Genomic DNA, 19,035 nt, shown 5'->3' with positions numbered 1-19,035 from the left:
ACTAGACCAAACACAAACCATAATGATCCAATTGTTACTGAATTTTTTGTTTCCACAAATTATAGAAACATAGTGTTGCAACCTATATATCATAATATAATATATTATTCTGATATTATTATCATCTACCTTATTGTATGTACCCTATATATCATAATATAATATATTATATAGAGTTCTTCCTTTAATACTCGACCTATGTATGTACCCTATATATCATATATAATATATTATATGAGTCTTATTATACTCTACCTTATTGTATGTACCCTATATATCATAATAATAATATTATATGAGTCTTATTATATCTACCTTATGTATGATACCCTATATATCAGTAATATAATATATTATACGAGTTTATTATATTCTACCTTATGTATATACTAAATACCAAAAAAGTCTAGTACAATCATCTGCTGGAGCTGAAACATTCGCAGCTACTAGGCCAACCCTAACGTGTTATATACAGAATATTGAGGGACAGCCAATAACCAGTTTCATGACACCACAAAATTTTTAAACTATAATATAACAATACTTAATATAATATAGCAATATATTACTGTGGGATTAACTACATTAATATAATATAGCATTATTTTACTGTGAATTAAACATTAATATAATAAGCATTATATTACTGGACCTTAATCCATTATATAATGTAGCATTATATTACTGTTGAATTAATACATTAATATAATGTAGCAATATATTACTGTGAATGTAATACTTGAATATAACTGTAGCATTATATTACTGTGGTATTAATACATTAATATAATGTAGCATTATATTACTGGGAATAAACATTACTATAATGTAGCATTAATTACTGTGATTAATACATTATATAATGTACATTAATATTACTAGTGGATTAATACATTAATATAATATAGCATTATATTACAGTGTGAATTAATCATTAATAATAATGTAGCATTATATTACGTGGATTAATACTTAATATAAGGTTAGCATTAATTACTGTGTGGATTAATACATTAATATAATGTCGCATTATATTACTGGGATTAATACATTAATATAATGTTAGCCTTATATTACTGTGATTATTAATACATTATCGATATATAGTGTAGCTATAATATGCATTATATTACTGTGGATTGCAATGTATCAACAAAACTATTGACATTCAGCATTAATCAGTGTTTTCTTGGGTTGTCCTGTAGTCTCTGATTGCAATCATTAACTTATCATTAACTTCTCCTAGCTATGATTGCATGAGAAGAGACATCTCACATATATTATGGTTTGTGTTGTGTGATACTGACCAATCTTCTTTTGTTTTCTCCTACAAATCCAATATATACCGAAATACTGAATCTCCAATATGATAACAATCAACATCATAAGAATACTGAAGAATCAAGGAAATTTCCGTGAACTGAAAACATTATCTCAAACTTACAACCTAACAGGACATCCAACACATTACAGGCTCACCAATATATCCCGAACAATAGCAACTATACTTAGTTACTACTCCACACAACATGATAATAACAGCTCCTGATAGTAATAATAGCTATCAGTGACAGTAACATATGTCACCCAACAGTGACCAAATAGATTTCCTGTACATGAAAATGCTGTCCAACAACCTATAAATAACATTATATGAACACACTTATCCAATGAGGTCACTAACATATAACTTCATGTATTTATTGTTATAATAAAATTTAGTAGTCACTTCACAAGAAAAAGATATTGCGATTCAATTAAAAATGAACCTACTGACTTGACACATATAAAAAAAAATCTTTTATCTCCATCTTACTTTTAAACAGCTGATTTATCAATTATGTGCGTGATACATACATTAAGATATTATCATTACTACAAACCTATCACAACTTATTACATATTATAAAGATAGAGTTTAATACTTCTGACTAAATTGTTAAACTTTTGGAGAAAATGACTCTCTTTTCCGTGGGTAGCATTTGTAGCAACACAAACAATGACCATTATAAAGTTAATATCTAAGAAGTTTTTGTATAAATTTATGTCAATTAAGTGTTATTGTTTGTGAGAACTGTCAGAACAATAGCTGATATCCCATACCCTAACCCATATTTTTAGCAGTATCTTCAAAAATGACTACAGCCCTACATATTGGTATAGAATGAAACCTTAGATTAGTGGTACGACCTGAGTCCAAACACGATTGTTGGATTTTTGATTTAAAGGTCCACATTAGTAATTTGATATTTCTTACACTGACATGATAAAGGTACTGTTGAGCTTCCATTGAAAAAAGTTTGTTTAGCCAATCATCAGGACCTGTGTACCCACACATTTATACTACAGAAGAAATAAAGTACTAAAATCGTAACATACAATGTGTGTTCTAAGTACTAATAATAGTAACAACAAACTTAGTAAAACTAAAAAGTATAACACATATCTGACTACCCAATACATTAATTTACTAATACTGGTAAATACATTAACCCCATATATATTAATAGTAACAATCACAATGATGTTACTATAAATAGTAAACATTTGTTATTATTAGTAAGTACCTTCTTTTGAAAATAATCAACAAAACAACTTCATCTGTTACTGGGCGATCAACTGGATCACATCCTGTAAGCTTGTAACATGTATGACTTGACATTGTCTTTCGAAAAGATCATAAAATTATAATAGAGGTACTAATCCAGAATACTATAAAGGGAGAGTTATTAGTAAATGTTTATTTTGGAGGGTAAATTCTGTCTGTACATGCTACTACATTTGAACCTATTTGTAACAATTAATATAAACAGGGTGGGTCCCCATTATATTGCTATATATGTCCTTATAGTATATGGGTTAGCCCCTGTGTAAATCATTATAATGATTCTGTTGAACAACACATTATATTTATGTCAACAAATGAGAGTACACAAACAACATTTGTGTCTAATATTAAGAACTTACCAAATCAACATATAATACAAAACCAGCAATAAAAATGATGATGTTTCTAGCAGTATCACTAGGAATAGATTACCTGCTACTACAGAGAATATTAGAATTAATACTGGAATCTTCTTACCACAATTTCAGAGGTAACCATGATATAACAATGCTAATAACCCCTACAAGTCCCCTCAGTGTAACTACTGTACCACTAGTGATGCGTAACACTGTACCAGATACATTGTTACCAGTAACATATGAAAAATAATTCTCGTTTATATGAAGAATAGGTACCAACTGAAAGGAGAGAGACACCAATAGCCTATAGGAAGTAGAGTGAATAGACAAATGATGATCAATGACAATGTTTATTAAATTAGTTCCAATTGATTCAATATTCATGTTCTGTTCAGTAACATAACTATAACATCATTATGACATCATAGTGTACATGATAATTAAGGACATAAGTGCTACATTATAATATTAACACATATATACTAATATATAACACATTGTAAGTAATTGTTTGGCATGTCTAGATATAATCAAATTACAAAGTTCAAAGCTAGTATTAATATTTTATTTTTATGTGGTTTTCCTAATATAGATCATCCTTGTTTGATTACAGTATTGCATAATACTGCTAACATCAACAAGTGGAACTAATACCTTATCTCTAACAACTTTATATGGTGCTACATTTCTGTTATATCACACTTAAGAGTGTAAGTAAGGATAAACTTACAAAGAAAATGACATTAAGAATAAGTAGAATCCCTATGACTCCATATAGACTACACTTACAACACTCATACCAGCTATAGCTATAGATAACTGCTGTACCAAGAAGGAAGAAGATACACTTTGAACTGTTGATTTTACTAATGTCATGAGATTTATATTATCATTACTAATTGGAGGAGGAGTAGTGTGCTTTTCTAAACATACCAGTATTTCAATCTTCTAAACATTGAAAGTGTTGTATTAAATGCATTTTTTTAAAATAACAATAATTATTATACAAAATATATCACAGCAATAACTAACAGCATTATATATAATAAATTTTTTAAAAAAATAACCACAGTTTTGTTGCTGGAGTTAGACATATTGGTTTTCCATTTTCTTGGCATAAGTGATACAACAGACCAGAACAAGTGCTAGAATCACACCACCATGATCTAAAGGAATTATGTAATGATTGAAGGTTAATGATAGGTTGATACTCACTTCAATAAACCAAACGCTAACCCAATTCCACCACTAACAAATGCAACATAAACAGCTAAAGACACTGGTGACATTATAACATCCCTGAGATTGAGAGAGATGATGTTACTATGGTAACAACAACCAGACATACTTGAGTCCAAACGAAGCCAGTAAAAGTATCAGTTACATTAGCATCATAAGTATATGTGAACATCACATTATTACAATCATCTTCTCCATCATTACAACTGCATGAATCAGGAAGACTTTGTATTATTATAAATGTAGTCACCATTAAGTCTGCCCCAGTCCAGATGGATTAAATGTACCACAACATTTTAGCTATAGAAAAGTTGATACATAAAATAGCTATATTATTATGTCAATATTTAGACTTACCGTTTCTCTGAAAGGTATCTACAGCGGGTCATTGATATCATTCATATAATCTGGGGGATCAAGCTGCTGATATTCATAATAGCATCATCCCACTTTGTTGATACTGGTTACTTGACTCATCCTCAATGCTATCTCTATAGACAAATCCAAGAATTCCAGATATAAACTCCAATAAAATAATAATTATTAGAACTCCAGCATACTAGATAGGAACATATATCATATTTAATGGTGTACTATTATTGCCAACATACAATTAGTTAAAAGTGGACGCAGTTTACAACAAGTTCCAATAAATCCTACTCCAAAATGATGGCAGTTATGATGCCAGAGACAATGAGAAGAGTGCTCCACTAGCATAGTCACTATCAGTGATAAAAGAATAACTCTGAGATGTAACTTGAAGATAGATTCCCACTGAAAATATGGCAAGACCAATTAACTAAATAAAAAGCATAACCCAGTTATCATATTGACTAGTTAACTTACTAGAAATATCACATTGAAAATGAGAAAGATAATACTTATATTATACTACAGACACTACTACTCGGCTTACTGGACATACTGAAGCTTGAGAAAAAGAGATTTTTGTGTTGCTAAGAGACCTACCAAAAACTAAATTCATAGCCATTGTAATTAACAACAAATGAATGTTTTATTTAATAAAAAGGACAATTGTCCACTCAAAAACTCAAAGATGTATATTATTAAGACATTGTTAAAGTTTTCTACTATTAAAATACAGTAAGTTTCCCAAAAGATGCTGAAGCAGTTTACACATATTCCTCTTTAAGGGCAGCAGTAATACAACAGACAAGTGCAAGAGCTACAATTACCACTATAATCTAATAGAAATTATAAATTATAACGAGAATAAATGAAAAAGGGTACTACTCACTTCAAACAATCCAAAGGCAAGACCACAACTCCAGCTCCAATAATGAAACATCAGCAGCATCAAAATAATTGTCTCATTTAACATCCCTGCAGAGAAAGACAAAGTATGGTTGCTATGGTGACAACAATTGATAAGACGTACTTCAGACCAGAAAATACCACTGAAACTTCCAGTCTCACCAGTAAAATTGTATGAAATTGTTATATTAGCACAACCTGTATTACCAAGAGTACATCGACATGATGCTGGAAGGTTTTGTGTTTCATTGACATATTGACTATTAAGATTGGGGCCAGTCAGATGGTCCATCAATACCACAGCATCAAACTAATGAGACGATATAATAATACATAGTAATTAATAAATAAAAGACTTACATTTTCTTGGAAAAAATCTACAGCATCATTAGCACTCTCATCATAGTCTGAAGAATCAGGAGTTCGATATGCCTGGATAGCACGAGTCCATCCATCACGATATTGGGCTTCTGGTTTCATCTTCTACCTGATCGCTATAGACAAATCCAAGAATTGCAATCACAATCTCCATGATAATGATAACAAACAACGGCTATAGTATACTAAATGGAACAAAGAACTAACTATACAAATATCGAGATCTCTAACATACAATGACAAGAAGTGGGACGAAATTAAAACACCTCCAATGAATCCTATTCAGCGATAATTAGTAGTTATGATACCACACACGATGAGAAGAGCCGCTCCAGTAACATAGTCATCACCAGTAATAAAGGAATAAGTCTGAGTTGTCACTATAAGATAAATTCCCACAGCAATAGTGACTAGACCGATCAGCTATAAAAGCTAACAATTAAACTAAAATAACAATAGTTAACTTACCGTGAATATCAGATTGAAAATGATGAAAATAAACGAAAGATATTGGCACAAGTACCTAGATTACCCATGATGAAAGTTCTATACTATGAGGTGACACAGCAGGGCTAGGAAATTTGCGGAAGATGACCCCCCCCCCTACTTTGCAATAAGAGCCCGTGCTAAAATTTGGTCAGGAATGTGATAAATAAAAATTATTAATAATAATATTATTAATTAGAATACAGTTGAATGGTTTTTTTCATAGCTAGCATAGTATCTAGATTTTATTATAGTCTCCGTGACTAGTTAGTCTCTGTGAAAGAGATTGATAAGTAAAAATCACTATAGAACATCCATCAACTCTCTGGACTATTATGGAAACTAGAGATTGTTAGCAAGATATTTATAAACTAAAATCATTTAATAACTACAAAAAAAATATATATAATCAAGGAATGTTTAAGTCACATCATGCAAAAGTTACAAAAAATATAATCATTTTAGACAATTTCCTTTTTCCCCCTCTTGGCTGCTGTAATGCAACAGATGAGACCAAAGGCTACCACAATGGCCAGAATCTGAGTGAGCGAGTGGGAGAGAAAGATATCACATTCACAACATTAACACAATATTTACCTCAACAATTGCAAATGTGATTCCTATAGATCCAGAGATATAGGAAATATATTGAGAGAACTCGAGTGTACGATCATAACAGCCCTGCAAAGTAAGAGAGATGAAGGGGACAAGAACAAGAATATACTCTTACAATAGTATAGATATTGTTCTCTGAAAGTTAATTTCCATTTGCTGATATGATAACATTTCCACAATTCTCATCTCCTGGACTACATTGACAAGATGAAGGAGCATACCATTCCGAACTTGATATGGATTATAAATAGCCCAGTCATAGCATTGTCAATACACAACATTTGAACTAAAAATAACAATAATCACACAATAATGAAACATTTTACTTACAGCTCGTTGTGCAGCATCTACAGCATCTCTAGCATCAGTACTATTATAGTTGGTAATAGCACGCTCCCATCCACTACGATACTGTTGAGCAGTTTCTTGTGGGAATGTTGTCACTGTAATAAAAACTAAGTCCAGCACCAATAATCTCTAAAATACAATGATGACCCAGACAATACCATACTATAGAGGAGTGGTTACAAATAAAAGATCACTATTATAATCTAGTTCTTACTATAAGAAGTAGTGGACGCCATCTGCCGCAAGCCCCAACACATCCTAGAGCTCCTGATAACGATTGTAATGATGGAAGACACAATTAAAATGATAGGCCCACTCACATCAGTATTACCAGTTATAAAGTCATATTTTTGAGATGTGACAACAGCATATATGCCAATGGCAAACAGCACTATGCCAAGGGCCTAAATAGAAATTAATGGTATTAACATTAATTGAAACATTTGTATAATAGAGAAAAGTTTACCATATAAAGTATGTTTAAAATAACGAACAAAACTCGAAATATTTGAGCGCACACACCGAGCTGGCCCATTTCGGAAATTGTAAGGAATCGCTAACGTAGTAAGTAGGATAACGAAGTACTAATACACCCTCTAACGAGAAGATAATCGGGCGACTGCTAATAATAGTGACGTCATCAACTACTGGAATTTAACAGTTTGCACAAATTATTCCACACAAATACACACACACACACACACACACACATAATATTTATATTAATGGAACTGCTATATCAATCACTCTACTATATTTACGAGGAGTAGGATCGGAATATACTGGACGAGAGGAGCCCCTTTCATCAGAGGATATCAAATGAGGGGAGCCCTTTTCATTATTATCCTCTAATGTAGTTAATGATTTAGATACATTATGGTTAGTAATGGTTGCTACTAGTTCATCTTCTTCATCAGATGTTTCAATTGTTATCTCTTCTCTACTTTGACACGATAATGAATTTAGTGCCTGCAAAATTGACTCTGGTTGGATACCTAACTTTGCCAATTCTGATAGACCCTCTTGGGGCGTACCCACGGGTACTGAAGGGATAGTACTCCCACTTCCACTGCCTGGTCCTCTATTGGTTTCACAGTGAATGCTAAGAGCAGTTGTAAGAGCTGATATAAAGTCTGCAGATGAAATAGGTTGCTCCCCATCAGTTCGTCTTGATTGAGAGGAGTTGAGGGAGGCGTGGCACATGCTTGTTCACTAATAAATTTATGAAGTGCCTGTGATAGAGAGTCGGGTACTGAGCCTCATCAGTTGGTGTGGAGGCGTGGCTAGCAGCTTGAGTTAGTGCTTCTAAAGCAGCTGATATCATTTGAGGAGTACACTAGATTGAGAACTTTACGTATCCCCACCAGGAGAGAGAGGGGTGCAGGGTGGTGTTGTTAAAACAAGAGGAGAGGGAGAAGAAGCAAGGCCAATGGATCTAAAGAGTGAGTACTAATATCAGAGCGACCATCTGGATCATCCCTGATGAAGGTAGTGGAGAATTTTTAATAGAGAGAGTAGCGTCATAAAATAATGGATGATCTATTGAATTACAATATGATTCATCTGTTGTTGTAGACAAAGAATGAGATGGAGATGTGTCGATATTGTACTAGTAGGTACCCTCTTTATAGACTCAAACACTCCATGATACGTGAACAGTGGGCGGAGACTGAGGAAGTGGAAGTGGAGACTGAGGAAGAGGCTGATGAGAGGGTGAGGATATAGGTTGAAACCCTTTGTGTCATAGGCCATTGATCTGTATTAGGACCATATTTCTCTGTCAAAGAACGAATTTTAGCCTAGATTATGGACTAAATTAAATTTCAATATTGGGCAGGATACATACTGTTCACGACTTGTAGCTTCTAAACCGTCAACAGATACCTATAAACATATGACATCACATAACATCATAATTATGTCACTTACCATACGAGACTTGTGCATAAATCTAGCTAGTAGTACCAATCGAGCAGCACTATTAGTCATAATAGGATTACCTAATATTAATAGTTTATGATGAAGGGAGAGTGGCTATTAATTGTACCTTAATAGTAAGTGTAACAAGAGTTTTGAGTTGAGAGAGATAGAAAAAGTCATCACGCGATGCTATTTTATTATAACTAATATTAAGTGTTTTTAGACCAATAAATACAACAAGTGGAGCAAGATCAGTAAGTGGAATTATGACCAATATTGAGGTCTTTCAATCCTTCTAACACCTTAAAGAGAGAGAGAAAGTACAGAGTGTGAAGTAGCTAATTCATATACCAGTTGTCTTGATATAATAGACTGATGTTTGTTATAACTGAGATTAACAGAGGTTAGTGTTGGCAGACAGAGATGTTGCAAATCAATACTAACTAATAGATTATGACTGATGTTTAACTATAAATGAGAGAGATAACAAATACAAGATGTGTGTGTGTGTGTGTTGTGTGTGTGTGTGTGGGTGTGTGTGTGTGTGTGTGTGTGTGTGTGTGTGTGTGTGTGTGTGTGTAATATACTTCTTTAAGAGATGGTAACACTTGCAAGAATCATCCAAATACGTTAATTTGTTTTGGCTTATATTCAAATATGTCAATTTATGCCAAGGCTGTATGACCACTCTATGATAAGTATATGGTGTTATAGCTAACTAAAAAACAGGTTTCACAAACCGTTTTGATGTAAATTTAGCTGTAGCTACTAATCTCCAAGAATCAGTGAAAGGCTGTGTCTCAGCACTCTGCTAAGAAGAGCAAGAGAGAAAGAGAGAGAAAAGGAAAAATACTCAATATCATTGAGGAGATCATACCGGCCTTCTTTCTTCAACAGAGTCAATAAGTAATTCCTAACAATGAGTAAGGTTGTAAAGTAGATATAATGAAGACTTACTCTTAGAGATTTCAGACAATGTTGAGCTGTAATCTTTTGTAATTGTTGTTGAATTCGAAACCAATCCACTAACTTGTGTCAAAGGGACACTATCAATCTGAATAGATAGATGAATAGATGAAAGTGAACGGATTGATAAATAACATACAAATACATTTATACACAAGACAATTAAATATAAAAAAAACAAAAAGAATATTCACTTTCAAAATAGTTAGAGAACGAAAAGGAGAAACTTCAAAAGCCATACGGGTCACAGATGATGGAGGTGGTGGTTGTATAACTTTTAAACTGTGTATTTGATGAATAAAAACTATATAAATGACCCAAATCACCAGCAGCATCTGTACCCTAATAAAATAGAGACACTTTCTAATATTGGGAGATAACAATGTCATTTATTAAGATAACATTCAAGTGATCTAGGTGTAATAAACATTCTTTAAATAGTGTAGTATTAGTAGATTTACGCTCAAGGAGGTTCTAATATTGGGAGATAACAATGTCATTTATTAAGATAACATTCAAATGATCTAGGTAAAAAAAAAACATCTTTAAATAATGTAGTATTACTAGATTACACTCAAGGAGGCCAAAAATGTACTAAGTAAATTCTAATAATAATAATCTGACCTCAAAGTGAAAGTAGTTTGGAAAGACTAATAAACAAAATGGTCTCATGACTATCACATGACTTACTGTGTTGTAAGTCCATTGGTAGTCGAAGTCGTTTAGTAATACAATGAAGATCATTAATTGTTAATGCAATGGGCGTCGCCTGCTCAAGTAACTTGTCACCAAGTGAATATAACTGACGAGCTAATAATTCAGTCACATGGACAACATCCGTGTGGGTGGAGTCATTAGTTAATTAATAATTAATTAACAATTGTCTTACATGAGCAGGTAGGTCTAAAAAATATTAATAAATCTTGTGATTGAGATACCTGTGGTTCACTAAGCATCACAGTTAAATGTAATTATTAGTGGGTGTAGTTAGTTATTAACCTGTTAATTAATTTTTGAAGATAATCTTCTAATTGTTTTCTTCTGCCATTAATTAATTGAGGCGTAAAATTTCCTGATAGTTTTTTTGGAGGCAAAAGATCTCGGCTAATTTTATGATGACGTATTAACTAGTAATAATAAAATAAATACAAACTGACTATATTTCAATGATAACAACCTTTCTGTGAAGATCATGGAATTCACTGTATCGTCTACACACATACCAATGAGAGTGTTCTGTCAATACATCAATACGATACACCTAGGAGAGAGAGAGAGAGAGAGAGAGAGAGATAGACACACCCACTGTAAGAGATGACTTACAACGTGAGGAGAGGGGTGTGGTACAACCTCTGTACCACGTATGACAATATGTCGGACTGCTTGAGACTCTTGGACATACTCAGGCTGACGATCGCGTCTCCAAAACAGCTCTGCCTCCTTCTGGTAAATAAGAGCCTAACGACGCCATAGTGCTAAAGATGAGTTTGGGCGTGGTTGACTAGGAGGAGTGGCTACCTTCTGCAAAGCAGGAAGATGGACGTTGACAGTAACCTTTTGGTAAGATATTGTCAACAAATATTTTATTTACTATTAATTTTAGATTATAGGTGGTGCAATAGCAGCAGCTGTTGCTGTGGGTGTGGTTTATTTTCTCATCAAAAAGGGGGGTCAACCTCTCACCCAGGACCACCACCACGTCTTGAACCTAAAGGTCCAATAGCATTAAGTCGTGAGAAGGCTCCTTTTAAGTTGATCAATAAACAAAATCTAACTCATGATACAAGACGATTCCGTTTTGCATTACAATCTGATAAGCATATCTTGGGATTACCAGTGGGTAAGTTGTGTGACTAAACCATACCCAATGACCCCACCCACAGGTAATCACATGTACCTGACAGCTCGAATTAACGGAGAGCTGGTTATTCGTCCTTATACTCCTGTTACCTCTGATGATGAACTTGGTTACTTTGATCTTGTCATTAAGGTCAGTTGTTATGGCAACTGTATAACTATTTCACCATATTTGTATAGGTTTATAAAGCTGGTGTTCATCCACGTTTTTCCTGATGGTGGGAAAATGTCCCAATATTTAGACTCCTTAAAAATAGGAGACACTGTTGATATACGTGGTCCAGATGGGAAGGTTGTCTATATTGGTCGAGGTTGGTATGAACTGTGCACCATATTATAAACATTTATCTTTTTTATATAAACTAGATGTCTATTTAATGAAGTCTATGAATCTATTTATTGTCAACAGTTAATGTATTTGTCTTACTATGTTTAGGTTATTTTAAGTTACGTAAGACTGGAGAGCTTCGTTATGCTACTAATATAGGTCTTATTGCTGGAGGAACAGGTAAATATACCCTAATTAATGGGGCACACCTCTTTAATTAATTTATATGTCTGTCACCCACTTATAAGGTATCACTCCAATGTTACAAATTATAAAGGCAATCCTTAAAGATTCAGAAGACAATTCAAAAGTCTCTCTCCTATTTGCTAATCAAACTGAAGATGATATTCTTGTCCGTTCTGAGTTAGAATGGTTAGCTAAACAAAATAGTAACTTTAAACTTTGGTATACATTGGACAGACCACCAGAAGGTAAGAGGTGTGGTTTCTAGTATAAATTAATAACTCTATGTAGGGTGGAGTTATAGCAGTGGTTTTGTTAATGCTGATATGATAGCTGGTCATTTACCACCTCCTGGACCTAATACAATTATCTTAATGTGTGGCCCACCTCCTATGATCAAATTTGCTTGTCTACCTAATTTAGAGAAACTCAACTATACAGAGAAAATGTATGTTGATTTTTAGGATTTTTGGTAATTATTTGAACAAGTTAATAGAAATATTATTTTGTCTGTATGAAATTTATATTAATAATTATTAGTAATATTAGGGGCGTGTATTCCACGCCTATTTAAATTCACTGTGCTAATATCAAATTGCTTTGTCATGGCTACAGTCGATGTTCAACCAGCCAATTTCTCAGCTACCTCTTTGGAAAACGCTCGAAAAGCAAAAGTATCGACACAAAATTTTTATGAGAACCTCCTCATACAAGATCGAGACCGTACAAACAGGTAATCGTTTAAATTGTTATATATAATAATAATTGTTGTAACGCAGATGGAGAAAACTCGAGCAATCAATGTCTGAATTAGGATTATCTGATGAAGAGGTAAGTGGTTTTATCTCTTACATGTAACTTTGTCATTATACATGTATGATAGAGAGAAGAAAGACGAAAACAGCACGCTCAAAAAGAGACTCAGTTTTTACGACTACGTCGGTCAAGACTGGGAAAGAAAGACTTTAAACATCTCAAGATTATCGGTCGAGGTGCATTTGGTGAAGTTGCACTTGTTCAAAAAATTGATACAGGACATGTCTATGCAATGAAAGTACTTAGAAAGTCTGATATGGTTGAAAAAGAACAAGTAAACTTTCTATAGACTATTTTTGTTGACCACACCTCTAATTATATAGATTGCTCATGCTCGAGCTGAAAGAGATATTTTAGTCGAGGCTGATAATCCGTGGGTTGTTAAAATGTATTACTCATTTCAAGATATTGTTAACCTCTATTTTATTATGGAGTTTTTGCCTGGAGGTAAGAAAATGGACATGTTAAAAATGGATGAATTATGTGGTAATGTAATATATGGACACACAGAGAGAAATAAATGGATGTATGGTAGAATAATAGATACATTATTTCCATTTTAGGTGATATGATGACTTTATTAATGAAGAAGGATATTCTCTCTGAAGATGTTACACGATTTTATATTGCTGAGTCAACACTTGCCATTGACTCTATACATAAACTGAGATTTATCCATCGAGATATCAAACCTGATAATCTACTATTAGATAGTAGGGTAAGTGGGTGTGGTAGTGGGGGGTGGCAACTATCATACACTCTGCAGGGTCACATCAAGCTATCTGATTTTGGACTATGCACTGGTCTTAAGATAGCTCATCGTACAGAGTTCTATCGTGATTTGAACAAAGTTGATCTTTGTAAGTGATCATATGCACAAAATATTATTATCTTTTATCTCTAGCTGACCCTCAAGACTCAAGACGTTTTGCTCAGACTTGGAAGAAAAGCAGAAGAGATCGAGTATGTTTTCACTGATTATTTTCAGTAGATGAGTAGGTCCCTGGTAATTACCCACTAATTAATGTAGCTATGTTTGACACTAGTGCCATAAATTGTTTGGGTTTTGAGTTTACACATGTTACAATATTGTATGATTGGATTCCTTTTGTCCTTGTGAAGTCACAAGCTATATTGTTGACTTTGTTGTTTAGGCTTTTCTCTACAGTTGGTACTCCAGACTATATAGCACCTGAAGTATTTATGCAGACAGGATATACTCATCTCTGTGATTATTGGTCTCTGGGAGTCATAATGTATGAAATGTTGATGGGTAAGATACAGTCATGTGAATGTCATGTGACTTATGTTTATCGATAGGTTTTCCACCATTTTGTTCTGAGAAACCTCAAGGTAAATAGCTTTAGATGGCATCACTGTCACATTCCATTTTAGATACTTATCGTAAAATTATGAATTGGCGCCAACATCTTATTTTTTTCTCCTGAATTACCCACAATATCCAAAGATGCTGAAAACCTTATCAGACAGTTCGTCTCTCTTTCTAATTTCTTTTATTTTTTTACTACCAAATTTTAGTTTATTGTGTGACCCTCAAAGCAGTTAGGTCAGGACGTGGAAGAAGTTAAAAGACATCCTTTCTTCCGAGGGACTGATTGGGAGCATATTCGGTAAGGATGTTTATTTATTGTGGGTATAGTTTAGTGGGTGTGGTTTTTATGTAGTGATCGACCAGCAGCTATTCCAGTACATGTAAAACATATGGCAGATACTTCAAATTTTGATGAATTTGAAGAAAAAGGAACCACATAAAGGTCAGCTTGTTATTATATGATTATCATGTGACTATCATGTGATTATAGGTTTCAGTGAAGAAAGTGAAGGAGACTCAAAAGATTGGGTCTTTCAGAACTTTACTTTCAAACGATTTGAAGGTCTTACTCAGCGAGGCCATGTCCGAGTTTAAATTGATTATCCTCTGTTGTTTTATTCATTATTTTATTATACATGTATTGTTAGTTGTTTACATCAGAACCAGCAGCAATATTATTATCATTATTATTAAATACACAATATCTAAAATTGTCATTGTTGTCAAACGCACAGATTAGCAAATTAGCTCACTCATCATTTCGTCAGAAATGCAATCTTTAAACAGGGACCTGTTTGATGTTGAAGACTTGGGACCAATAATCTTATCTTCAGTAGATCTATAAAAATCAAATAAATTTTAGTAATTACATCATACCAATTTTCAAGTTTAGCTTTCAATTAAGTTGGAATATAATTAATTACTTTATTTAGTTATCACCCCAAACTATTCAATGTATTATAAATAATTATAAATATAACATTGTGCTTCAAATAATGTTGTTCTTTCTCAGTCTTCAATTATATGCTAAATATTTATCTGTGGGTTAAAAGAATTTAAACTTACTGCTAATGAGATTGTTTCATTCTTTGTGGTGTCTATAAATTTGAATAATTAAATAATTATTAGAAATTAGGAATTATTAAAAATTAAATAATTAGTATGTTGTTCTAGTTTTTTAAATTGTACTATAAGTTTTAGTATTTTTAAAAAGCTACTTTTAGTGCACCGATATTTGTAATCATAATCCACAAATATCGTTAATGAGATTCATAGCGTTACACAGTGGCGACCCACAAGAGCATGAAGACAAAATCGTACGTACATATATAAGGAAACTGAAACAGTCATGAGTTGCCAGTGTGTTGTGGGCCAGCGTTCTGCAATGCATCAGACCTCTGAGATGGTTACCAGCATACTCTACGGAGTATCCGAAAGGCCGACTAGGATAGGGCTGGTAGTCTCCCTTTAAACGAGATGAGGCTGGTGTATTTGTGGTTCCCGGTTCCTGAATGCGACATTCCCTAAGAGCTGGAATCCCGTACGGCTGGTTTTAAGTTAGGGCGACGCTCCAGCCAGGATTACCTCGCGAAGACGAGGGTTACCAAGCCAGGTGGCGGTCCCAGCTAGCAATAGCAGGGAATCCTGGAACCTAAGTGGAAGCCTGAGTGGGTGAGCGAGTAGGAATCGTTTGGGCAACACACAAGGGTTTTTTTTTATAAATTTTGATTTATTTAAATTTGATTAAATAAATCTAACATTTTTTTTATAAATCTGTAGAACTGTTCAGTCTGTCATGAATGAATCTTATTAACAATACTTATGATTACTAACATTGGTGTGGTGGAGAGCAGACAACATCTTTCTAAAACTGTAAATGTACCAAAGACAAAAACTATGCTAAACATAATACATTGATATACATAATCTGATGCATAAAGAGCAGTCCTTCTTGCAATCGTCATTAATTGTTGCAGTTTTTATACACCAGTTTATTTGGTGTGTCACCATCAGGACATCTGCTGATTATGTTCTCAGTTGCACTAGACATAATAACCACAATAACACATCATACACTAGTTCAAAATTACTTACATCTTTTGAACATAGCTCTTCATATCTGCAGGAGAATAATCATTACAAGAGAGGATCTTAGCAACTACACCAGCCTGAGAGAGAGAGAGAGAGAGAGAGGATAGAGCAATGACTTTGTTATCTTACAACATGTGGAGCTGACATTGAAGTACCTGTATAACAAAGACAGAAATAGTTCGTTATATAATATATATAGATACCCTACCACTAAGAATTGCCACGTTATTGTTAAGCCATGTTGATGTAATATAGACACCCTATATATATAATATATATAATAAGATGACAAACATTGTTTATTACAGTTATCCTTACTGGAGCAATGATGTCAACACAAGTACCATAGTTACTGAAATAGGCAAAATCATCATCACTGTCACTAGCAGCTACAGTAATACTACAAGACAGAATGAAATTATTATCAGTGCACAAAATTTACCAATATTGAGCTGATGCTGGAGACCGATAACATGCATCAGTCATCTCATTACCAGCTGCTACAACCATATGAACACCCTGTGTAATACAACCTGTTAACAATACTATCAGTAGTCCAATGTCTTACATTAGATACAGCAGAATCAACAGCAGTATTGAGTGAATAAGAGTAGCCTCCTCCTAATGACAAACTAATTAATTAATAAATATAATACACAAATTAAAAGTTATTAATTGACATACTTGGCAACTGATCTTCGACCTTTTTTATAATGTTGCTCAACAACCCAGTTAATACCACTGACTACACCACTGAAATTATATAAAAACATTTTAATTCTTGATAAAGTATATACCTGACATAACCAGAGCCATATTCATCCAAAACTCGCACAGCAATAGCTGTAGCCTTTTTAGCTAGTCCCCAAGTATCAGCCATTACTGTACCAGCACAATGAGTACCGTGTCCATGAAGATCTGTCCCTGGAGAGTAGCTATCAACAAAAGTCATTTCCCCATTCAGCACGACCACTAAAATCTGAATGAGTGGTCTCAACACCACTACATGTAATAGATGCATGAATAAGTGGAATGGAAGTAAATGGATGTATGATAGAAACGTACGTATCAATAATATAGATATCTACACCATATCCAGAACCTACATTGTAACCAAAAGCTAACACTGATAGTAGTACGTAATAACTTACAAGAGGAATCATAATAATACTCATTAGATGAGGGTTTGTTTTGACTAGTAGTTCTCACAATTCCCTAACATAACAGAACATTATAACAACAAATAGAATACCGCAATCTCATGTTGACAGTGTTAGTGATGTCCTTAATTCTTACCCATGTAGCACCCTCTTGTAAAGTACAGTTTGCATTAACAACCTAAAAAGAACTAATTCATGCACAAACACAATACATCATTCACCTGATCTCTCTCAACATATTGTACACCATACATTAGACGTACTTTATATAGCAATCTAGACAAACAGATAATAATAACACATCCTCTATATATTTACTTGTCATCCATTATGGCAGAGTATCCTCTGAAGGAACCAATATGAAATTGATTTTTAACAGCACTGTTGTTATAATAAGTCATCATATTCGAGAGAAGAATATGGTGACGTTGAACTAGTTTAAAAAAACGAGGATATAGAAGATAATATAAATAATTACTGCATCTCTTTTATTGTATTTTGCATTACCATCTTCTTCTTGTATATTCTCATCAAATACTACAATATAATTGTCTTTAACTGCAGTCATTGAGTTAGCAGCTAATAATGGAGCTAAAGAAAGAGAGATGACACACTGTGTGTGCTGATGTTAACACTCACTTACCCATCTTTTTCTCAGTGATGGCTGCAGTTGTTACCAACAGCACTGCTGCAAAATACACGAACTGAATGCAATACATAGCAAAGAAGATAGCTGAACTACTACTTTAGGAACACTTCCTGCTTTTATAGTCATTCTGCAGAAATAGAGGAGGGCTGGGGGGGAAGCCACGCCCACTTTAAACTATGGAGTCTGATGAAGGAGCAAGACCAGAATGGAGAGGATTAGTTCAACTGATAGATGGACGTCCTCTCTTCTCTCCTCTCTCTAATGCTGTCAAAGTGAAGGTATATCTATACATGTATAGTATCTCCCTCTGATATAGTATATCTCCTATCTTACAGTACACATCTATTGCTGCCTCTACTCGTCACGTAACACTAGGAGCTAACAGTGGCGGAGTTTATTGTTTTGCAGCTGAAGACTTTCGTTA

The 19,035-nt window shown here is 33.7% G+C and overlaps 2 protein-coding genes and 1 pseudogene across 2 annotated transcripts; 2 read left to right on the top strand and 1 right to left on the bottom strand.

The window, feature by feature from the left end:
* Nucleotides 1-8,264: 8,264 nt before the first annotated feature.
* LOC121392803 (NADH-cytochrome b5 reductase 3-like) lies at nt 8,265-13,026 on the top strand. The gene is given in 10 exon segments (XM_041523878.1): nt 8,265-8,348; nt 8,884-9,021; nt 11,601-11,640; nt 11,861-12,034; nt 12,078-12,184; nt 12,232-12,258; nt 12,260-12,362; nt 12,488-12,559; nt 12,628-12,810; nt 12,854-13,026. Coding segments are annotated over 10 exon segments (1,101 nt in total).
* A 141-nt stretch (nt 13,027-13,167) lies between these two features.
* LOC121392802 lies at nt 13,168-15,305 on the top strand (annotated as a pseudogene).
* A 141-nt stretch (nt 15,306-15,446) lies between these two features.
* LOC121392801 (sexual differentiation process putative subtilase-type proteinase isp6-like) lies at nt 15,447-18,681 on the bottom strand. Its single transcript, XM_041523877.1, is given in 11 exon segments — nt 15,447-15,549; nt 16,545-16,581; nt 17,011-17,062; nt 17,121-17,202; nt 17,245-17,321; nt 17,371-17,434; nt 17,487-17,555; nt 17,600-17,757; nt 17,759-17,804; nt 17,868-17,904; nt 18,606-18,681. Coding segments are annotated over 11 exon segments (801 nt in total).
* Between the last annotated feature and the right edge of the window lie 354 nt (nt 18,682-19,035).

Source organism: Gigantopelta aegis, unplaced genomic scaffold (genome assembly GCF_016097555.1).
Source record: "Gigantopelta aegis isolate Gae_Host unplaced genomic scaffold, Gae_host_genome ctg4555_pilon_pilon, whole genome shotgun sequence".
Taxonomy (NCBI): Eukaryota; Metazoa; Mollusca; class Gastropoda; order Neomphalida; family Peltospiridae; genus Gigantopelta; species Gigantopelta aegis.
Note: the sequence above shows the minus strand (reverse complement) of the source record. Positions and strands in the feature narration are given on the sequence as shown.